Genomic DNA, 24,243 nt, shown 5'->3' with positions numbered 1-24,243 from the left:
GAGTTTTTATTTAACTGAACTTATTTGTAGTTAGTAGCCCCCACTCGCCTCGACTAGAGAAAAGCCCGCATGCAGCAACAAATACCCAATGCAGCCAAAAGGAAACCCCAAAAAAACATGAGCTAGAAGAGAGGGTCTCAGCCTTGCACGCACTGGGATCCAGCCCATGAAACTTTTGCCTATACCCATTGCTCTAACGATCTCACAGTGTGTCCAGATGAACAAAACCTTCGGAATGTCTGACCTACCTTTTGGTATAGAAAAAAAGTGGGATTGGATAAGTCAGGGTATAAAAGTAACAATGAGAGTTGTTGGACCTTAAGTCAAGAGGCTTTAGAATAACATATTAAAGAAATTCAGCAATTAGTCTGTGGTTCAGTTGAGTGTTTCATAGGGTACAATTTTGGTCTGGAGCTAGATGTGTAGCCATCATGAAAAGATTGTCCCAAGGACCCAGAACTCAGAGTTAGTCAGCTGGCGAACAATGAAAACGGACTGGAACTGGGAAAAGCCAATTCACCAAGATAAGTGCTATTCCATTGGTTCCTTGTCCAAGCTGAGTATTTATAATTTCCTTATTTGTATGTAGTTCATCCAATAAAATTCTTCAGTCTTCAATAAAAGTAAACACTCTCACATTATATTATATTACATGTTACTAGATAATGCATTTTTAAGAGTAGGGAACATGTTTTAATCATCTTTCTACTAATCTGCTTCGTAGATTCATAAAACCCAACGAGCATTTTTATTTCACTGAATTAAAGAATTGTTGGAAAAGTGTGAATGTGAAGTGCTGGAGGCTGGGTGTGGAGAACTCAAGGTTTAATATGGAAATGTAAAGTAGCTTAATACAGATGGTAGCAGTAGAAGTGACTCAGCAATGAATGTAGAGGACCATTTTTTTTAAAACAGTGCCTCTGTTAGTTTCATTACTGTTGACTTAAAGTATCTGCTGTTTTTAGCAAGAGATACATTGTGTTAAGGAAATTTTCTAAGTGTACATGAGTTGTGTTACTATGAATTCTTCATTTCCTCCAGAGGGATACTTTGTTTTAAATTCAAGCTCTCATGTTGACAGTTACCAGCACAAGCTCAAAACATGTCATTTTGATTTGCCTACTCTTAAGGAACATAGCAACATAAATTAAATAGACCACTGTTTTAGAAATTGAAATCAGTGGAAATATAACTGTCTAATTTATTGATCATTATTATCCAAATTCAGTTGTCAATAGCTATGTATCTTGTCAAACAATGAAGTAAATCCATTCATAGCCAGATAGAACCTTTGTTTTCTTAGCTTTGACAAATGAAATTAACAACGATAAAGCATTACATGTTTTATCCCTGTTTATAAGAGAGATCTTACATTCACTTTAAAACTGTGATTTAAAATTAATATTGAATTATCCTAAATGAAACAGACAGTATTTAGAGTTTCTTACAGAAGAGCTGGAATAGGGTTGTGGCTGGTTCTTGGTGTAATGCTGTTTCATATCTTTTACTTCCATATATTTTTCTTGGGCTAGAGAATATTGAGAGTTGACTGGTATCACCTTAAATCTTCCTACTCAAAGCTTCTCTTCTAAAATCGACCGGTTAGAGATTTCTGTTTTGTTTAGTTTTTGATGCTTGTATCGGAGGTCCTTGGGTTATATTTCTTGAACATTGATATGTTATTGACTTACCTGAACCAGATCATCACACCTCATAGAGTTTGAGTTTAGCTTATTAGGTATAATTTTAGAGCAGAGGGTCTAGGCTGGGTAGGATAGGAGAGGACAGCTCTACACTGAAAAAGGCAAGAAAAGGAATACATGCTGCTCTTTGGGCCCTTTGGGTAAATTACAGTATCGACTAAATGCTGCCCAAAAAAATCTGTTGCCTTTACCATCATGCCTTAGAGGGCCGGTGCCCCGGTTACGACAGTTGTATGAATTTGGAAGATTTCATATCTCTTATTTCCATAACCTAACCTGGTCTCCCTGGTCCAGTGTGTTCACACAGGCCCAGCACCCCTTTCCAATCTTGACCTTTTCCCAAATATGGATGTTGCCCAGTTTGCAGGAACCCTGATGAGGGTTTGTTCAAGGTTTTGTTTTATGTTAGTTTTTCCCAGTAAGGATTCCAGGAGCTTACGTCATCAAAGCCAGTTTGTATCAGTTTCTTGTTTCAGTTATTAATTTTTTATTTGGCCACGCCACGTGGGACGTGGAATCTTAGTTCCCCAACCAGGGATCGAACCCAAGCCCCCTGCATTGGAAGTGTGGAGTCTTAACCACCGGACCACCAGAGAAGTCCTAGTTTTTTTAATTTGTTATTATTTTGCAAATAATTATAAAATCGTTGAACCATTTGACAGGTTTCAAACCATATGAATGGAATGACTGTCCCATAGTCAGGAGATTTAGGGGCTGTAACTGAGACAAAACTTATTCACCACCATGGTCATTTTGGCCATATCCGGTTTGTTTTTATTTTCATTCTTGTATTGTTTACCTCATCTTTATTATATATGTAGTTATAGGAGAGGACGCATAAGGAGCACATGCTGAATTACACAGTTCAGAGGGAGCATAAAAATAATTCTGCAATTTACATCCAGCTGATCTTCACCTGTTTTACAAATTGCATTCACCTGATCAAAATTTAATCTTGGGGCTTCCCTGGTGGCGCAGTTGTTGAGAGTCTGCCTGCCAATGCAGGGGACGCGGGTTCGTGCCCCGGTCCAGGAGGGTCCCGCGTGCCGCGGAGCGGCTGGGCCCGCGGGCCGTGGCCGCTGAGCCTGCGCGTCCGGAGCCTGTGCTCCACAGCGGGAGAGACCATAGCAGAGAGAGGCCTGCATACCGCAAAAAAAAAAAAAAAAAAAAAAAAATTAATCTTGAAAGCATGTTATTTCTAATATTTCAGAATGTAATGTTAAAAAGAGAAAATATAACAGTTCTATTTAGTGTAAACTTTCAAATAATTTTCCTTATGTTTCCGCAGAGACATGCAGGCTGAAATAAATCACAGAAATTATGAAAATAAATTAGTTGAGTTTTTGAAAACACAACATAGAAGAATTATCAGGTCATAAAAGCTCCATTTAATCTATTTTCTTATATCTGGCAGTTACATTTCAATGTACATTTTAGGACATGCTGTGTAATTTTGAATTTCTCAGCAAATTGTGCTTTATCTTACTGTAAAATCACTTTATAGTGATAAAAACACTGTAATGAAATGTTTAATATGTAAGGTTTTCTAATTATATACTATAATAAAAAGAATATGCCAGCCTAAAAAAAATTAGAAAATGCTACTTTGTGTTGTAGCTTTTAGTATTTCCATATTTTGCATATATTCCCTGATTATCAAATAATTTTATCACTAAAATATATTGCATTTATAGAATTTGTGTTTGCAAGGAGACAACAGGATCCATTTGTATCTAAACAGAATGATCCCATATGTAATGTCTATCCCACTGAAAAAAACATGTCATTGAACTATAGAAAGACCATTGAAATGCTATTCTGTTAACTACTGAGATATTAGTAAGTGTCAGACTTCCATTTTTTCTATTTGAAGTTTGCACACAAAGATTTATTTCACTTGCATTGTCTAAGCTCTGAATCCTCTTAGTGTCCACAAAATGCCACATTGGACAATTACAATATTGGAATTATTTCTGTAGGATATTTGGAAATGCTATAATCATGCTTTAACTCATGTAATACACTTATTCAGTCTTCTCCTTATTTATAGGCTAAGTCATTGTTTTTCAAATTATAAGTCATAACTTTAGTCTCTGTAACCTCCTTTAATCGGGAATGGTTCCTCAGTGTTTTCTTGTCTTCCATTGCCTTGCTGTTATTTAGTAGAATGTCCTTCAATTTGAGTGTTTTGAGTTTATCTGGTATTTCTCATAATTAGAGTCAGGTTATTCATATTTGGCAGGAATACCCAGAAAGTGAAGTGTGTTGTTTTCAATGTTATATAGGAGGCATATGATGTTGATTATCCCATTACTAGTGATATTAACTTGGATCATTTGATTAAGGTGGTGTCTCCCAGTTTTTTCCCCAGTAAAGGAACTATTTTTCCCTTCAGTTAGTTTCTTTTGAGCAGATACTTAGGGCTGTGTAAATATCCTTTTAACACTGAAGTTTTACCCCTTAGCTCTAGTGCTCATTGATGATTTTTGCCTGAATCACATATTATGATGATGGTTGCCAAATGGCAATTCTCTAACCTTATCATCCCTTCAAGCCGGCTCCTATGTCCCCATCATTCTTTGAGAACTCTCTTACTTCCTGGTTCACCAAGGTGTTCCAGGCTCATCTGGACTTTCCCTGGCCCAGTGTTTGATTGAACCATTTTGCCAAGAAGCTCTGGTTCTTTTTAGGAGGGAATGATTTTTAGAAACCAAGATCTGGGTGGTGCATGTCTCAATTGCTACTGAACTTCTCAGTGGCCAGAGCTAGGATACATGTATCTTTGTCTTTATATCTATAGATAGATCTAATATCTACATAGATAGAAAGAAAATGCCATGTGTAGAACCTTCATTTTTATCTCCGTGTTTAGACACAAAACACAAAAATTGTTAAACTAGATCAGTTAAATTTTATACACTAAATGTAAGAATTCCAACAATCAGGTCATGAATATATATAATCGTAAGATTATATTTCATTCTACAGTTTAAGACATTTGGTCCCCAAACCCAACATAGTATGCCATTTGGTAATTCATTTGGCAAAAAGCATCCTTTCTATTACATAATTTAAAGTAAATTGATTAACACATATGACTTAATAAATGACGAAAAGGTTGAAAAATTGTAATAGCTAATAATCGTGATATAAAGTAAGATATTATTTTCTTATTTCTCACACAGAAAGCAGAAATAAAATCACTACCAGTATTCTTAAAGGGGGAGTAGGAAGAATTATTAATGACTGCACACATTTAGTGAGTCAAAAAAATGTGGAATATAGGGAATTCCCTGGTGGTCCAGTGGTTAGGGCTCCGAGCTTCCACTGCAGGGGGCACAGGTTCAATCCCTGTTCCAGAACTAAGATCCCTGCAAGCTCCTCCTCATGGCCAAAAAAACAAAGTGGAACATCTTTAGTTAGAGGAAAAGATCCCAATTCCTTACCCCAATGTGCAAGACCTTTTATAATCTCACACACACACACACATATGTGCCTCTCCAGTCTCATCTCACACCACCCTCCCTCTAGGCATCGTGTGATCTGGGCACGTTGGTTCATCTTATACTTCCCTGTGCACTGGCGTGGTTGGCATGCCCTTCCCTTTCACTAATCTGCCTGGGAAAATCTGGTCCATCTCTCAGGTTAGAACCTTCCAGGCAGAATTAGTTAATTCTTCCTCTGTTCTCCTAGAAGCTCATATATTCTCTTCCAGTTGCTTCTCTCTCTGTTCCTTACTAGATGTATCTTCCTTAGATTCCCAACACAACACACTGTTCGGCTTTCAGGATAAATATTTGATGCACGCATAATGATTTGATTGGTTCTGAAAGTTTCAATTTGATTACTATTATTTTGCGGCCGCGCTGTGCAGTGTGCCAGATGGTTGTTCCCCGACCAGGGATAGGACCCAGTGTCCCCTGCAGTGGAAGCGGGAGTCCTAACCAATGGACCACCAGGGAATTCCCTGAACTTGATTATTTTTTAAATGTTTTAGATCACAACATCTCAAACCTTTAAAGTGACTTAATAAGGAACCTTCAAAAGGTTTATTTGGCAAGCCCTTCTGAGATGGACATATGAGCCCTTCTGCAGAGTTATCCTAACACCTGACCATCAGTCACTGACAGGTGTCCCACAGGGGGTGTCAGGTGGCCTGGGGATGGCGTGCTTTAGACCATTTTTCCCCTAACCCCCTGGAGCTTTCTCTTGCACGGCTGTACCCAGGGCCCACTCCACCACTACATCTTGGACCCAAAATGTTCCTCTGATCCCCAAGTCACCTTGCCATTCTGCCCTGCCTACTCCTGCAGCAGCCATTCAGCCTCCTAGGCACCACCCAGGCCTCTCGTTTGTCCAGACTCCCCTAGGAGACTAGAGGCTCTGAGCGACAGCCAGCATCCCTTGTGCCATGACCATTATAACACCGAGGAAGTGATAACCTCCCAAGAGGCCATGCTGCTCGGTACGAGGCCACCCAGGCTGCCCTCAGCTCTTTTCTGAAAGCTCTCCCCTTCTAATCCTTACCAAATTTGATGTTTATTTTCTCTTTTAAGACTTCACTGAAGTAAACGTTCTAAGAAATGCAGAATTAAAAGAACATCTTTCTGCTGAGCCTATGATGTAGTTGACGGGGGGAAAAAATAAAGGTGGAGAGAGGTGAGACTAGAGCTGGGCATTTGGTTGGGTGGAAAGGAACTGAGGGGCAAACAGACCCACCCGACAGGAGCATGTGGATGGAGACACCAAGACTGGTGAGGTCTGACCAGTGGGAGCATTTGGACAGAGCGCTGAGGGGGTGAGCAGGGAGGCTCAGGGTGCTAACAACCAAGACGAAAACAAAGGAAGAGACTGGATCTACCCAGTTAGAATCCACAGAGTTCCCTTCGCAAATCCCTTCATCAGGAAATACTGCCTTTTGAATGTCACCAGTACCATTAGGTGTGTCTTCTGAATTGACTTTTTCACCGTCTGGCTGCACTAGAACATCATCTGCTCATTTGCTCCAGTAGGAAAAGGGTCGCCTGTAGATGACTGATGTAGGTGACGGTCTAGTATAGCCTGCCTAAGAGTGCAATAAACATAAGTGAGGTTTGAAGTATCTTTAATTCTTTAAAAATCATCCCATCTTTGGAAATCTAGCAACAGGCTTGGTGTAATTTAAATTGAATATTTTTGAGAGACAAAGCAAGTTGTCATAAGTAGAATATGATTTAACAGATGCTGGCAGTTTTCCAAGAAACCTATTTTAGAAGTATTTACTCTAAAAGAATAGACTTCACAACAGTACTTATAATTTGGCAAACGTTTGATGGCAAACTCGGTTTAACACTGGGGCTGCTTTAAGTCAATGAACACGTCGTTCAATAGTAGAAATGTCTGCATTATAGTTAGTATTGCAAAGTGTATATCTCTGTTTTTTTTCTTTCTAGATCCTGGTTAGATAATAATGGGAAAAGTGCTGTTAAAAAGCTGAAGAATAGTTTGCCACTTAGAAAAGAACTAGATCGTTTAAAAGATGAACTGTCCCATCAATTGCAGCTCTCGGATATCAGGTAATGAAGAAGAGAAAACCTAATTTAGAGATTACCTTTGGTAAAGATTTCTAACAGTTAAATATTTGCATCTTTAATTATTGTGTTCACTCAATATTCAGTTATCTTTTTATGAAAGTAATCAAATGTTTATGTAAGAAAATCCATATGAATTTCTTGCTTAAAATAGTGAAGTAAAGTTTAGATACTGATATTTTTAGCATAATAGTTTTTTTTTAACATAATGGGCTTGTGAAAAATATACTTTTCCTATGCCCATAATGTACAAAAAATAATTATTTCCCAATCATGTAAGACTGGTACTTAAGTTTAAAAAGAGGAAGGGAGGGCTTCCCTGGTGGCGCAGTGGTTGAGAGTCCGCCTGCCAATGCAGGGGATGTGGGTTCGTGCCCCAGTTTGGGAAGATCCCACATGCCGCGGAGCGGCTGGGCCCGTGAGCCATGGCCGCTGAGCCTGCGCGTCCGGAGCCTGTGCTCCGCGGCGGGAGAGGCCACAACAGTGAGAGGCCCGCATACCGCAAAAAAAAAAAAAAAAAAAAAAAAGAGGAAGGGAGATAAAAAATAAATGTTGTATTCTTTTATTCTGTGTTATATAACATGACTTTTTTTTTAATTGAGGTATAATTGACATATAACATTATATTAGTTCCAAGTGTTTTACATGATAATTCATTATTTGTATACATTGCAAAATGACCACCACAATAAGTCTAGTTGACATCTGTCACCATACATAGTTACAAAACAAGTTTTTTCTTGTGATGAGAACTTTTAAGATCTACTCTTCAAGCAACTTTCAAAATGCAATACAGTATCATTACCTGTAGTCACTATAACATGACTTTTTAAATGTTTTCATAAACTTAGAAATCACAGTTGTATGAAGATACATGCTGAATCCTTATCTATTATAAAAATAGATTTAACAGCTGTCACAACCCTAAGGAGGGGGTGGTGTGATTCAGTCATGGGACTCTGCATTACAAGAACCCTGAGGTATTGTCATCTGGTCTGGAGCTTAAACTTCTGTTACTCTTTGCTGTAGCCTGTTTTGTTGTTTTCAGCCATCATTATCAGGACTTTGTACTTAAATTGAACCAAATGACCACTTGGATATCGTAACAGCACCTTTTTCCTGGGCTTGCAGAATACAGATAGTACTTATATGTTCTATTCTTACGTATTCAAATCATAGTTGTCCAAGATGATTCAAATTTCAGAGGAAAGTGTTTACACCTGGACTGTGTGGCATGTTTGGGTTTGTGCTGATAACTGCTGTCTTTTCATCACATCCAAGCTGTGATTAGAGGGGGCCCTTCCAATTCCATAATCTAGTAACATAGACTTCACTAACTAAAAACAAAATAATAAGATCCTTCTTACAGGTATATAAAAAACCAAATTAATATGCATGAAAATAACTTTTTCTAAATAAATTTTAAGAGATGTGAGAAGGCAGAATGGATCAGGAAAATGAAAGGATTTCTTAAACATAAAGAGAAATAAACATTATTTTACAATATAATGGAGAAATTTCTCAGCTATGGTAAATATCAATAGCTATAACCCATATAAACAAAAGCTCTTCGAGGTTCTCAGTTTTTAGGAGTGCAAAGAGGTCCCGAGACCAAAACATTTAAGGACCACGGACGTGAGTGTCTCGGCTTCCTGGGAAATTAACCAAGTCTCCAACGAAAGGAAGCATTGTGACTGATGACATTGTGTGTTAAAGGAATAATTTTGAAAGCCGATTTCACTTTATCAGAAATGACATTCATCAGAATTGGTGTTAGCATGAAGAAGGAACCTAAGTTTTCTGAAAGCCTGTTGAGCGCCTTACTCCTTCACATGTTCATCCCCTATGATGTACACTACCTGTGCTGTAAGAAGTGTCCCCACTGGGCAAGCATGAAGAGAAACCTTAGGAAGACTAGAGGCAGTTTGTTGAAGGTCACAGAGCTAGTAAATCACAGAATTAGAATTCGAAGTTTGGTTTTCTGGTACCACTTAATACCGGTGCTCTTTACACATACACAGAAGTGCCTCTGTGACATGTGAATATCAAGTTCCATTTTGTCACTGAGGTGTAATAATGTTCATCTATAAAATGAGCAGATTACATGATGTCGTAAAAATCATTTTCTCTAGAATATGATAAAAAAAAATCCTGATAAACCAAACTGGAATTCCTAGTTGGAACTTAAATCTAAGACAACACTGTCATTAAACAACATAAAGAAGAAAAAGATCTTTGTCAAAGTTTTCCCCATTTCCTCCTCTTATTTTAAGAGAAACAACACAGTGTATTTGCTTGTTTTAAGTCTTTGGATCGCTGAATATAGTGCTAAGATTTTTACCCTCTGGTAAACGATTCATTTCCCATTCGGCTGCTTCTTGAAAAATGAGTTAGTTTGGAAACATGTTGTGTGTCTCCTTGAGAAAGCAACTCCTCGGCTTTCACGGGAGTCAAGCAGTGGGGGCGAGTGTGTGCCTCCCTCTGGGGGGACACGGGTGTTAATGGGCTGTGTGCTCTGTTGGACCAGGTGGCAGAGGAGCTGGGGCATCGCCCACCGCTGCAGTCAGCTGCACAGTTTAGGCCGCTTAGCCCAGCAGAACTTGGAAAGCCTTAAAAATGCAAAAGGTAAACAATTTCCATTCACTTCCGAAATCCATATCCCTTAACGGCTATACACATCTGTAAATTCTAGAAGAAAGCTAAGTGTTAAAAGTCTTTGTATTGATAGATGTGACTTTATATCAGCTGAATTTTAAAATCTGTTCCTTTGACTTAAACAGTGACATAAAATTAGGCTTTAAGCTTCTACCGAATTTAATCCTGAGTTGATACATGAAATTTACGTAATTATTTGCACAGTGCTGAAAGAATGAAGCCTCTCTGGACAGTGACCAAAGGTTTGTGCTTTATCATCAGGATGTACAATAATATTTACAGACCGGTCCGGGATGAGTGCAGTGGGCCATGTGATGCTGGGAACAATGGATGTCCATCATCACTGGACAAAAGTAAGAAAAAGCTTAAAAGCAAAAAAAAATCTCTAATTTGTTATCGACATACTTTTGTTTCAAACTATGCTAATATGTCAGTAAACTAAAAAAAATTTGAATCATCTGTTTGCAGATCAGATGCTTAATATTTTGTAGTTTAAATTGTTAGAGGACTGATTTTTAAGTCCGTTTTTATCTGGAAATTTTATAGTCTTTTCTGAAGCATAGGCTAAAGGCCTTCATTCTGTTGTTTTGTTTGTTTTGTTTTCAGCAGATTTACTGTGGTATAATTGACTTACAATAAACTGTACATATTTAGTGGGTATAATTTAGTGGGTATATTATAGTGGGTAAATATGTATATTTACGTATGTAAATACCCATGAAACCATTACCATAATCAGGATAGTGAACACATCCATCACCCACAAAAGAATGCTCATGTCCCTTGTAAACCCTCTCTTCCATCTACCACCCCCTACCCCAGCAACCACTGGTCTGCTTTCTGTCACTATAGATTAGTGTATATTTCTAGAGTTTTATATAAGTGGAATCAGAGTATGTTGGGGTTAGGATCTGATTTCTTTCATTTAGCATAATTTCAGATTCATCCATGCTATTGTGTGTATTTATTCCTTTTTATTTCCACGTAGTATTCCATCATATGGATATACCAGTTTGTTTATCCATTCACTTATGGATGGATGTTGGGTTACGTCAGCTTTTGGCTACTAGAAATAAAGCTGCTGTGAACATTTATCTACAAAGTTAATGTGGACATATATTTCCTTTTCTCTTGGATAAATACCTAAAAGTGGAATGGCCAGATATGTTAGGGTATTTTAACTTTTTAAGAAACTGCCAACACTTGGGCTTCCCTGGTGGCGCAGTGGTTGAGAGTCCGCCTGCCAATGCCAAGGGACACGGGTTCGTGCCCCGGTCCGAGAAGATCCCACATGCCGCGGAGCGGCTGGGCCCGTGAGCCATGGCCGCTGAGCCTGCGCATCTGGAGCCTGTGCTCCGCAACGGGAGAGGCCACGACAGTGAAAGGCCTGTGTAACGCAAAAAAAAAAAAAAAAAAAAAACTGCCAACACTTGCTATGGTCATCTTTTTAATTTTAGCCACTCTAAGAGGTGTGTGGTTCTATCTCATTGTGGGTTTAATTTGCATTTCTCTAATGATGAATGGTGGTGAGCATCTTTTCATGTGCTCTTTTGCCATCCGTATATCTTCTTTGGTGAAATATCTGTTCAAATCCAATATCTGGTAGAAAATATTTGCAAACCACCTACCTGACAAAGTCTTTGTATCTAAATATATAAAGGACACTCAAAGCTCAACAGTAAAAAAAATAAACAATTAGAAAATGGGCAAAGAACATGAATAGATATGTCACAGAAAAGGACATACAGATGCCGAATAAGCACATGAAAAACCATAGGGAAAGGCAATGAGATGTCACTGCACACCTGTCAGAATGGCTAAACTGAAAAATAATGATACCACCAAATGCTGGCGAGGATGCAGAAAAACTGGATCACTCATGCATTCCTGTTGAGCATGTACAATGGCACAGGCACCCTGGCAAAGCGTGTGGCAGTTTCTTATAATAGTAAACACATGTTTATCATGGGGTTTGGCAGCTGCCCTCTTGGGCATTTATACTAGAGAAACAAAACTGTACACAAATGTTCGTGATAGCAAAAAACTAGGAAGAACCCTAATACCCTCCAGTATTTGAATGGTGACGCAAACCTTGGCACATCGATGCAACAGAACTCCACTCGGTGGTAAGAAGGAATGAACTGCTGATACAGGCAACAGCTTGGGTGGCTCTCAAGGGCATTGTACAAAGTGAAAAAAGTCAATCTCACAAGAATACATGCTGTATGATTCCATTTATATAACATTCTTCAAATAATAAAATTATAGAAAGAACATATTAGTGGTTGCAGGGATCAGGGGATGAGAGAGCAGAGGTGTCTGTGGCTATGGAAGTGCAGCAGAGGGGATCCTTGTGATGGAACTCTTCTATGTCTTGACTGTGGTCATGTCCCATGAATCTCTACGTGTGATAAATCTGCATATGATTAAATCCACACGAGTGCAAGTAAGACTGATGAAATCTGAACAAGGTTAGTGGACTGTAGCCATGTCCGTTTCCTGGTTGTGATTGTATATAGTTTTGCAAGATGTCACCATTGGAGAAACTGGGTGAAAGACGTGTGAATCTAAAGTTATCTCAAAATTAAAGGTGTTTAAAACGTAGCTACCATTTACACATGAATAACTCGTTGAGAAAAAAGTTGAAAAGTAGGTAGTAAAATTGTTTTTCAAAAAGTGTTAGAAGTATATTATAAATACTTTGTGGAATTTTTATACTGCTATTGCTTTTATTATAGCAGAGTTTTTGATGCCTTTCAACTCCTCTAATATAACTGCAACTTTCTGCATAAAATCTGAGTCTGTAATGTAGGACACAGGTCCTTCCCCGACCCAGCGCCACCTGCCTCTTCAGCCTCGCCTCCTTCCACTTAGGCCACGTGTGCCACCCTCCAGCCACACCAATCTCCTTGTTTTTGAACCTGCTTTGTCCCTATTGGTCCTTCCAGGTTTGCACATGCTTTTTTCTTCCCCTGAAACTTTCCCACATGCAGCTAACCTTCTCTATTCCTTTTTTTTTTTCATTGAAATATAGTTGATTTACAGTGTTGTATTAATTTCTGGTATACAGCAAAGTAATTCAGTTATACATACATATACATATTCTTTTTTATATTCTTTTCCATTATGGTTTATTACAGGATATTGAATATAGTTCCCTGTGCTATACAAGAGGACCTTGTATATCTATTTTATATATAGTAGTTTGTATCTGCTAATCCCAAACTCCTAATTTATTCCTCCCCCACCTCCTTCCCCCTTTGGTAACCATAAGTTTGTTTTCTATGTCTGTGAGTCTGTTTCTGCTTCGTAGATAAGTTCATTTCTGTCATATTTTAGATACCACATATACGTGATATCATATGGTATTTGTCTTTCTCTGTCTGACTTACTTCGCTTAGTTTTGTCATCTCTAGGTTCATCCATGTTGCTGCAGATGGCACTGTTTCATTCTTTTCTATGGCTGAGTAATATTCCATTGTATATATGGACCACATCTTCTTTATCCATCCGTCAATAGACGTTTAGGTTGTTTCCATGTCCTGGCTATTGCGAATAGTGCCACTATGAATATTGGGGTGCATATATCTTTTCAAATTATAGTTTTGTCTGGATATATGCCCAGGAGTAGGATTGCTGGATCATATAGCAACTCTATTTTTAGTTTTTTAAGGAACCGCCATACTTTTCTCCATAGTGGCTGCAGCAACTTACATTCCCACCAGCTGTGTAAGAGGGTTCCCTTTTCTCCACATGCTCTGCAGCATTTGGTATTTGTAGACTTTTTGATGATGGCCATTATGACCAATGTGAGGTGGTACCTCATTGTAGTTTGGACTTGCATTTCTTTAATGCTTAGCAATGTGTCTAACCTTCTCTAAATCCTCTTTATCTCTTCATATTGATTACGTTAGACATCTTTAGAAACCTTTGCTTGACCCTCCAGTCCCTTCACCCTGATGTGGCCCTTGGTACGCTGAATTCTGATTCTTCTTTTGTTTCCCTGCACCCTGACCATGAGCCCTGGCAAACAGGGACACAAATTCTTATAATCTCTATATTCCAAGGACCCAGTTTAGTACTTAAGTACATGATAGGTGCTCCATAATTGAATTTAGTTGAATTAAGGGAAATTCTGAAGGAACAGACTTTCTAATAGAATAGAAATTCTGAAAGAATAGACTTGGAATTGAAATATGTAGACTGTATTTCTAAAACCCTTCTTTATTATACCATTTAATCTTTCTAACCTAATTTGAGAGTCTTACCTGAATATTTAAATGTTAGTACTTAACACTTATTTTTATTTGGAACATATTTCTTTTCTTCTGCAATCTCTTCAATTCCTAGCTAAAAGTTCCTAAGATTTACAGTGGTTTATTTTGAATATTAATATTTCCAGCACTCCATAGCTTTTTTCTTATTGCTTACTTGAACTTTCCTTCTAGGAAAATAATTTATCATTTTCTTGTTAGAATTTCTCAGTACCATTTATTGGAGTCCTGAACTTGGACTGTTAAAGTACCATAAAACTAAATATTTCTTCCCTTTTTTTCAAAAAAAAAAATACTGTAGCTTTTTGAAAGATTACCGAGTTATTTTGACCTGCAGAGGAGGCTGATGCTTCTGGAGGACCAAATAAGCTATCTTCTAGGTGGCATCCAAGTTGTTTATATCGAAGAATTACAACCAGTGTTGACACTTGAAGAATATTACTCTCTTCTCGACGTGTTCTATAATAGACTCTTGAAAAGTCGAATACCTTTTCACCCTCGAAGTTTGCGTGGTTTGCAAATGATCCTTAACAGGCAAGTATCTAAAACAATTACTTTTATTCATTCAGTCAGATGGGCTGTGTGTGTCCATGCATGAAATTGTTTTGTATTTCCATGTGTGATTCTTAGGAATTAAAGAAAGGAATGTCACCACCTCTGTTGGCAACACTCTTTTAAACTTGAGAAAAGCCAACATGAGAGGATTGAAAGATTGAGTCTCTAGAACATTCTGTAAATATATTGCCCCTTACAGGGCAAATCAGTCCTGTGGAAAACTTTATAGGATTAAACTAATGTGAAATAAACAGTGTGCATATCAGGCACCGTGCTTGGTACTTAAATGCATTATCTCTTCAGCTCTCACAACCTCACCATGGAGTGGGTTACTACCCCCATCTTACAGATGAGGAAGGTCACAGGGCCAGGAAGGGTGTGGTCATCCTGATAGTGTGTCCCTTTGGGGACAGCAAAACTTCAAGTCAATTCTGCTATACAGGAAGTCCACTACATATGAACCTTCAAGTTGCAAACTTTCAAAGATGCAAGCATACATTCACGTGTCCAATCTCATAAGTTAGTTCATGTGTCTGCTGTACATTGTCACATGCGTGCATCCTCTACAAGTGGTTGTGCTTTTGTGTACTTCACTGTACAGTACTGTAGAGAGTACAGTAGTACAGTATCTTTATTTCAAGTGTTTGTTTTTTATGTATTATTTGTGTGAAAAGTATTATAAACCTACTACAGTACAGTGCTATATAACCAAATTGTGTTAGTTGGCTAACTTGTTGGACTTAAGGAACAAATTGGACTTAGGAACGCACTCTCGGAACGGAACTCGTTCATATGTAGGGGACTTACTGTACCTTTGAGGTGGATTTTCTTGATGAGTTCCTTTCCATTAATCAGACTAAGAAAATCGTTTCTTTGGGGGTGGAATGGGGGTGGAGAGGTTGCTGATTTTTCCTTTTACGTATGCTTTATTACAGTGACAGATATGCTCCAAGTTTGCACGAACTTGGGCATTTTAACATTCCTATCCTCTGCGATCCAGCAAACCTCCAGTGGTTTATTCTCACCAAAGCCCAACAGGCAAGAGAGAACATGAAAAGAAAAGAAGAGTGAGTGCTCTTAGCCCTCTTCCTGTCTTACCATTCCATCTAATCGTTGAAAATATTCAGGTAGTCAGAACTCGTAAGTATGGGAAATTAAAACTGTATTGAACTTAGGATATCGACTGTATTAAGCTGTATGTCACTTAGGAGTAACATATTTATTTATTCCCCCGGTTGTGCCAGGGATTGGATGTGGCTGTTTTCTCAGTATAATAACCTCAGTTGCATTCCCACCATGTACCTCAGTTTGAGAAGCAGGGCTTGTTAATATAAAAGTCAACTCAGAAGCAGAGTGAAAGATAAGAGTATCACAAAGAAACTGTGCAGATGGAAAAGGGTGGCAACAAGGGGGGAAAACTCAGTTACTACTTGATTAATTAGAATCTTCACTGTTTAAAATTTTGAAATCTGCTGAAGGAAACAAGCCTCATCTGCACTGTCATTAAATTGAGAAGAAATCTTAAAGTGAAAAAGGTTTTTGGTTCATAAGCAGTGCTGTCTCTGTGCCATTTGTATCTTTGAAGGAATCCTGTTATAGTCAGTAGTTTTGTAGGCAGTAAGATAGTGTTGATGATGTTTCATGGATCTACTATGAAGAAAGGGAGAATATTATATTCAAAACAGGGTGGTTTTCCTAAAGATGTGGCCTAAGGAGGTTTGGCTAGCAAGGATTCATTCATTCATGCAGCCGTCATTTGCTGTGACCGTTGTGGATCGGAAGCTGTGCAAGGCGCCACTGGTAGAAAGATCAAGGCCTGGTCCCCAGGCTCGCAGGAGACGCAGGTGCCCTCAGTGTCAGGGGTGGTGGACGGAGAGGGGTCATGCGTGAGAGGAGCCAAGGCTGATGCTCTGGAAAGGGAACAGGAAGCAGAGGCTGTGGCCGAGGAGGCCGAGGCTGACGTGTCCGGGGAGCAGGGTAAGGAGAGCGGGGGCAGGAGCCTGGTGGGTGGAGGACCGGGGTGATTGTCCGAGTGTGCTGCTGGGGCCCCCCTCTGGTTACTTACTTCTCTGGCCTCGCTGCCCGTTCTCTCCTCGATCTACACAAATTGCTTGTTTAAAAAGCCAAGGATGTGAAACAGAGAAAGGGTGGCCACGCAGGAGGGCTGTGGACATGATCCGTGTCCCAGGAGATGATGGGGTCATTTTACGCATCAAATAAGTGAAGGAGTCACATATCTGTTTCACTTGTGGAATTGGCGACAGTTCCTGGCCAGATCCTATTGGACAAACAGCCTGCTTCTTGATTGGTTGGTGAGCATTTGTGTTTGTGTCGTTACCTTTTCTAACCATAAGTTTGTTTTCGAACTCTATGAGTCTGTTTCTGTGTTGTTAATAAGTTCATTTGAATCACTTTTTCTTTAGATTCCACATGTAAGTGATATCATATTTATCTTTCTCTGACTTCCTTCCTTCCCTTAGTATGATCATCTCTAGGTCAATCCATGTTTATGCAAATGGCATTATTTTGTTCTTTTTTTTTTTTGCGGTACGCGGGCCTGTCACCGTTGTGGCCTCTCCCGTTGTGGAGCACAGGCTCCGGACGCGCAGGCTCAGCGGCCATGGCTCACGGGCCCAGCCGCTCCGTGGCATGTGGGATCTTCCCGGACCGGGGCACGAACCTGCGTCCCCTGCATCGGCAGGCGGACTCTCAACCACTGCGCCACCAGGGAAGCCCTGTTTTGCTCTTTTAGTGGCTGAGTAGTATTCCATTCTATGTATGCACCACACCTTCTTCGTCCACTCCTCTGTCTATGGACATTTAGCTTGCTTCCATGTCTTGCCTATTGTAAATAGTGTTGCAGTGAATGTTGGGGTGTATGTGGCTTTTCGAATTATGGTTTTCTGCAGATATACGCCCCAGCAGTGGGATTGCCGGATCATATTATAATAGCTCTAGTGTTAGTTTTTTTAAGGAACCTTCATAGTATTCTCCATAGTGGCTGTTACTGATGTCCATTCCCACCAGTGACATAGGAGAGTTCCCTTTTCTCCGTGGCCTCGCCAGCATTTATTGTTTGTAAATGTTTTGATGATGGCCATTCCAACTGGTGCGAGGTGGTACCTCATGGTAGTTTTGCTTTACATCTTTCTAATAATTAGCAATGTTCGACAGATGAATGGATAAAGAAGATGTAGCACATATATACAATGGAATACTCAGCCATAAAATACCAAAATTGAGTTATTTGAGTTATTTGTAGTGAGGTGGATGGACCTACAGTCTGTCATACAGAGTGAAGTAAGTCAGAAAGAGAAAAACAAATACCATATGCTAACACATATATATGGAATCTAAAAAAAAAAAAATGGTTCTGAAGAACCTAGGGGCAGGACAGGAATAAAGATGCAGAGGTAGAGAATGGACTTGAGGACACGGGAGGGGGAAGGGTAAGCTGGGACGGACTGAGAGAGTGGCATTGACATAAATACACTACCAAACGTAAAACAGCTAGCTAGTGGGAAGCAGCCGCATAGCACAGGGAGATCAGCTCTGCTTTGCGATGACCTAGAGGGGCGGGATAGGGAGGGTGGGAGGGAGACACAAGAGGGAGGGGATAAGGGGATATATGTATACATATAGCTGATTCACTTTATTATACAGCAGAGACTAACACAACATTGTACAGCAATTATATTCCAACAAAGATGTTAAAAAATAAAAATATTTTTTTAAAAGTTACTGATGTTGAGCATATTTTCATGTGCCTTTTTTTTCAACAGTGTAAAATTTACCTCTTGAAATTGGCTTCTTGAAAGTCTGCCCTGTTTGAATTCTTTTGCGATTACCAACCCCAGGACATTTCTTGAGGGCAGGTGTCATTTACAGCCCCCCCCCCCCCCGGCCTTGTGACAAGTGCCCATCAGCACTGGTTTTTAACTTGTTTTTCTGGAAAATGGCCACAAGGTGGCAGGATTTCTTCATGCCAGCTCTGCTGCCTTGGGCACCCAGAACCTTAGGGAAACTCTTGTTTCTGGGTTGTAAATTAGAACAAACACCCAAGGGCTTTTGTCTCACTGCCCCTTCCCCCTTACCCTTCACCACCAGACAATACCCAACCCCTGCAAAACCGCTCTGCTGAGTGTGCTGTCGTCCGGAGGCGGGGCGACTGTACGGACGGAGCTGGAGGTGGGAGCCCCACCACTAGGAGACATGGAGACCAGGTGACTTTTCAAACTCTTCCAGCCCAGAGAGTCCACCATCCTTTGGGTGCAGTAGGCTTGGTTTAGCTGTAGGAGGGCCCACCTGGATCTGGAGGTTGTGGTTCCATCCAGAGGGGACCAGGCACTAGAGGGCCAAGGAGGGGCTCATTTGCTGGCATATCCTCCCCAGCTCCCTCAGCCCCAGGACAGTCCAGCCTTGGGAACCAAGCCTGCTCAGGCTTTAGGGATGTGACACCTGCCCAGGTCTTAATATTCACAAGGCCTGCAGGGCTGTAAATAAATAACACCTCTGTCCTCAAGAAATGTCCTGGGATAAGTAATCGAAAAAGAATTCAAATCAGTGCAGTATTTCAAGAAGCCAATTTCAAGAGGTAACATTATTCACACTGTTTAAAAAAAACAAAACAAAACATGACAAGATGCTCAACATCCCTAATTATCAGAGAAACGCAAATCAAAACTGCAACAAGGTCTCACCTTGCACAGGTCACAATGGCCATTACCCAAAAGTCTACAAACTATAGTAGCTGGAGAGGGTGCAGAGAAAAGGGAACCCTCCTAAGCTGCTGGTGGGAATGGAAACTGGTAACAGCTACTTTGGAGAACATTATGGAGGTTTCTTTAAAAATTAAGAATAGAACTACCATATGATCTGGCAATCCCACTCCTGGGCATATCTGGAGAAAACCATAATTTGAAAAGACACATGCACCCCAATGTTCACTGCAGCAGTACTTACTATAACCAAGACATGGAAGCCTCCTAAATGTCCATCAGCAGAGGAGTGGATAAAGAAGATGTGGTCCACATATACAGTGGAATATTACTCAGCCATAATAAAGAACGAAATAATGCCATTTGCAGCAACATGGATGGACCTAGAGATGATCACACTCAGTGAAGTGAGTCAGACAGAGAAAGATAAATACAGTTATCACTCATATGTGGAATTCATTTTTTAAAATGATGCAAATGAACTTACACAACAGAAACAGACTTAGACTTCAAAAACAAAGTTATGGTTACTCAAGGGGAACCATTGCGGGGGTAGGAATAAATCAGGAACTTAGGATTAGCATACACACAACTACTACATGTAAGATAGAAAAACAACAAGTACCTAGTGTATAGTACTGGGACTTCTACTGAATGTGATAATCTACATGAGAAAAGAATATATGTGTATGTATAACTGAATCACTTTGCTTTACACCTGAAACTAACAATGTTGTAAATCAACTATACCCCAATAAAATCTTTAAAAAAATAAGCACTGAAGGATAAACCAGAAATTAATTAATTAATTGTAAGTCTCACCTACCTTCCGTTGTGAGGCCTGAGGATCTTGCTACATCGTATCTGCTGCTTTTTCTGTTTTCGCACTGGGCATTCTATAGCTTTGAAATAGTGCCAGTAGATTTTTAAGGAAGGAAAATAAAAAGAAATAAAAATCAAATATTTTAGTTTTTGAGCGTTTCATCCACCAGATGCTGAGGTAAATCCAACCCCGTGATCCATCTTGATTCCTGTCCTGCTTCCTCATTCCCCACATCCGGGCCGGCAGACCTCTCAGCTCCACGTTCGCCGTCTCTCCAGAATCCCGCCCGTCTCGTGTCCCTTCCCGCTGCGCCCGGGTCTCAGCCTCCACCATCCTGTGATGCCCTGTCCCGTGTCCGCGCCTCCGCATGCACGCCCCCGCCCAGCGGATTCTCAGCCGAGCAGCCGGAGCGAGTGGTCCTTTGAGAGCCCGGATGTGCTCCTGCCTGCGAGGCCCTGCCGGCGGCCTCCTGAACTCGCCTCCTAAGACGCTGCCCTCACCCCTGCTGCTCCTGCCAGAGGAGCTTCTTACCTCCTCAAGGACACGCGCTCTGACCCTGCCTGGAGCCCTTCTCCCCCATGGCTTCAGGCTCCGCCCCTTCCCAGCCTCAGGTCTCAGCTCCCCTGCCACCCAGCAGCTTCCCCTCATCCCTCCCACCTGCCACCCATCTCCCTATGACACGCTGCTTTCCTTGTTCATTTACTGTCTGCCCCCCACCCCCGCCGCCCCAGATAGCATGTGAGCTTCATGAGGGCAGAGGCTTTGTCTCTTTTGTTCGCTCCAGTGCCGGGGTCGGGGCCTGGCACATGGGAGGCTTCAGTCAATACTCACCGACTGGATCCACTGACGCTCATGCTTCCCTGGTCTCCTTCTGGCTCTGGGCTCCGGAGCCTTCATCCCTGTCCCCTCCAACACGGAGGGTAAAGAAGCCATTTGCTGCTGGTCCCGTCCCGCCTGCCCCCTTGGCCTGGGCCCCCTACAGCCGTCTGCCCCGGTCCGGCTGAGTCTCCCCTCCCCGCTGCCTTCTCTCCTCTCCTTGCGCCGCGGTCCCTCCCTAGTCTGGCCGCCTGCATTGCAGCCACTCAGTGCTGGTTAGACAGCCTTCTTGCCTTAGATGAAGCCTGTTCTGAGACAGTGGTTTTCAGACACTTTGAGCTGCATCTCTCTTTATAAAGTGGATTCTCAAGTGGCAACCCAATTGATAAAGAAAGATCAAGGTTGGCAGGTGCTCCAGTTGAAGAGGAAAAGGAACTGGAGGCCGTCCATACCCACGAGGGCCCTCAGAGCACCTCTGCACCACCCTCGGCTTGCTGAGCCGTTTAAAGACCACTGTTCTAAGCTAACATCTGGGTCCTGTCCTTCCAGCCCCTGCACGACTTCTCCAGGTTGCCTGACTTTCAGCGCCTGTGTCTTACCCTTGGCGGGCAGAAGACAGAACCTGTGCCCTGGTGGGGAGGGCGGCCTCCTCCAGCCTCTGGTCCTGGGGTTTTTCAGGAATCTCCAGAAGTCGCTCCTGCCCGGGTCAAGGTTGGACTGTAGGGCCTCCTGAAGCTGCCGGTGGTGCTCTCAGCTTCCTGCTTTTCTCAGTCACCAACAGCTGCTCCCGGAGAAGGGATAAGAGGCTTTTGAATTACGCATTAATTAGACAACAAGGACCTATTGTAGAGCCCACGGAACCATACTCAATATTTTGTAGTAACCTATAAGGGAAAAGAATCTGACAAAGAGTAGATATATGTATGTATAACTGAACCACTTCTCTGTACGCCAGAAGCCAGCACAACATTGTAAATCAACTATACTTCAATTAAAAACATTTTTTAATTAGAAGTTAAACTTAAATAAAAATTTTTAAAAAGCCAAAAAAATTATTGTATTAATTATCTTTACCCCATTACTGGTAAAAAGATTTAACAAATACTTAGAGATACATGTGGTAATAATAGGTGCTACAAGATACCTATGGACAGTCTTCTGAGCGTATAATTTGGCCTTTGTGGATACCATTTTCAGTGTTGAGAGTAGAAAGTTATGGCCCAATATACAAAAATATTTTTTACATTTTATGTTCTTTTATTTGGTTATAGCTTGTGGCAATCAGATGTTTGTTTTCAACATAACAGGTTGAAAGTCATTGAAAACGAATTGATGCAGGCTTCCATGAAGAAATTTTCTCTGGAAAAGTTTTATAAGGAGCCCAGCGTTTCAAGTATACAAATGGTGGATTGTTGTAAGAGACTTCTAGAACAATCACTGCCTTATCTACAAGGGATGCACCTGTGCATTTCACATTTTTACTCTGTTATGCAGGATGGAGACCTTTGTATTCCTTGGAATTGGAAGAATGGAGAAGCCATTAAATAACACAGAAATCTGTATTATTTTTTAAAGAGATAAGAAACTGCTAAACTTATTTAAATCCACAATTTGATGTAACAGTATTACTGACATGTTACAAAAACAAAGTTTCTAACTGCTGCTTTAAAAGTAGACTTTTTAAAAATTAATTTCTATTAGGAAACTTGTTTTAAAAAGGTTTTATCTCCCAATCTTGTAGTGTTTCTTATCTGATTGGCAGGACTGGCTGAAAAGATGTTAGAAAGAAAGGATTCTACAGGGTGAAAGATTATATATATATGTGTATGTATATATATATATATATATATATATATATACATACACATATATATATATATTTTTTTTATGAGTGAATGTTGGTAAGTATAAACAGGTCTCATTCAATATAGCTCTGGAGTTGCGGAACTCATTTCCACCTGTAACAATTCAACATGTGACTTTATAGTTACATCACATGTATCGATACACACACCTGTATTTCACAGCCAATTATGGACAGTTTGAGTCCAAAACAGATGACTGATGGGTAGTAAAAATTCGTTAATCAAATTTTGCCTAGGGGCTTCCCTGGTGGTGCAGTGGTTGAGTCCGCCTGCCGATGCAGGGGACACGGGTTTGTGCCCCGGTCCAGGAGGATCCCACATGCCGCGGAGCGGCTGGGCCCGTGAGCCATGGTCACTGAGCCTGTGCGTCTGGAGCCTGTGCTCCACAACGGGAGAGGCCACAACAGTGAGAGGCCCGCGTATCGCAAAAAAAAAAAAAAAAAAAAATTTGCCTAAAGAGAGAGTAGATGGGAAAAAGCAACTGAATTAATAAATGATATTGACATTATCATAAGCTGTCTGATACAGTTTGTTAAAGCATTTCCAGAATGCATTCCCTATGCATTAAGATAGCCTAACTGTTGATAGCCTATAACCAAGAGACAGTGAATTTTTTTGAAACACTGAATGAGGTGATTCATTTGTTTCAAGGACAAACACTATCCAGAAAAATCCTTGTTTCTCAAAGAGTTCCATCAAGTAGGGCCAAGTTTAAAATGATTCGGGCCGTTCAGGATCTGCCACCCCTCTCAACCCCGGTCTTCCAATGATTAGAACGCTGGTTAGAGCCCCTCTGAGTCACCCCCTGTCCATAGTTGTGTGGACTTTCCTGGACCCACCACCCAGCCCAGCCCCAAGCCCTATAGACAGACACAGGGCTTCTCTCTGTGGATATTTCCCTTAGGATAATATTTTTAACCATATCCAAAAACCTCTTCAGCTTGTTTCTCAAGAGGACAAGGTAAATCCAGGTTTGTAACAACATTTTTGAGGCTCTTACTGCTGAAGAAATAAGAAAGGAATTTTTTCCATAGTGCGTTAGAAAGGAAAAGAGATGTTAAAAATGATTCTCGAAGCATGGTGCGAGATTATTTGATTATTTGAATGATTATGATTATTTGAACGCTTTAAATTCAAATGTGTTTGAATAAGTATTGATTTGTAATTATTATAGTTTGTGCATATCACCCCTTTTAAGCTGTGCCCAACAACTGTACTTAATTTTTTTTTCTCATATAAAAATGTTGTTGCCTGTAAGTTTTCC

General features: G+C 40.5%; 1 protein-coding gene across 6 annotated transcripts in view; it reads left to right on the top strand.

The window, feature by feature from the left end:
* TCAIM (T cell activation inhibitor, mitochondrial) overlaps positions 1–23,311 on the top strand; it is a 37,120-nt gene extending 13,809 nt beyond the window's left edge. For 2 of the 6 annotated variants that reach the window (XM_027088179.1, XM_027088181.1), the window contains exons 6-11: positions 7,136–7,258; positions 9,801–9,898; positions 10,190–10,281; positions 14,504–14,736; positions 15,693–15,824; positions 22,422–23,311. In XM_027088179.1, the coding sequence (XP_026943980.1) occupies positions 7,136–7,258; positions 9,801–9,898; positions 10,190–10,281; positions 14,504–14,736; positions 15,693–15,824; positions 22,422–22,662 (919 nt within the window). In that variant the 3' untranslated portion in view covers positions 22,663–23,311. Of the gene's footprint in view, positions 1–7,135; positions 7,259–9,800; positions 9,899–10,189; positions 10,282–14,503; positions 14,737–15,692; positions 15,898–20,467; positions 20,553–20,576; positions 21,152–22,421 lie in introns of those variants that run through there. The other 4 variants (XR_003429006.1, XR_003429007.1, XM_027088180.1 and 1 more) reach the window with 4 other exon arrangements.
* The last annotated feature ends 932 nt before the right edge of the window (positions 23,312–24,243 follow it).

Source organism: Aethalodelphis obliquidens, unplaced genomic scaffold, assembly GCF_003676395.1.
Source record: "Aethalodelphis obliquidens isolate GAN/ISIS:26980383/991018 unplaced genomic scaffold, ASM367639v1 scaffold62, whole genome shotgun sequence".
NCBI lineage: Eukaryota > Metazoa > Chordata > Mammalia > Artiodactyla > Delphinidae > Aethalodelphis > Aethalodelphis obliquidens.
The sequence above is the reverse complement of the archived record's forward strand: the minus strand, read 5'-3'. Positions and strand labels throughout refer to the sequence as shown.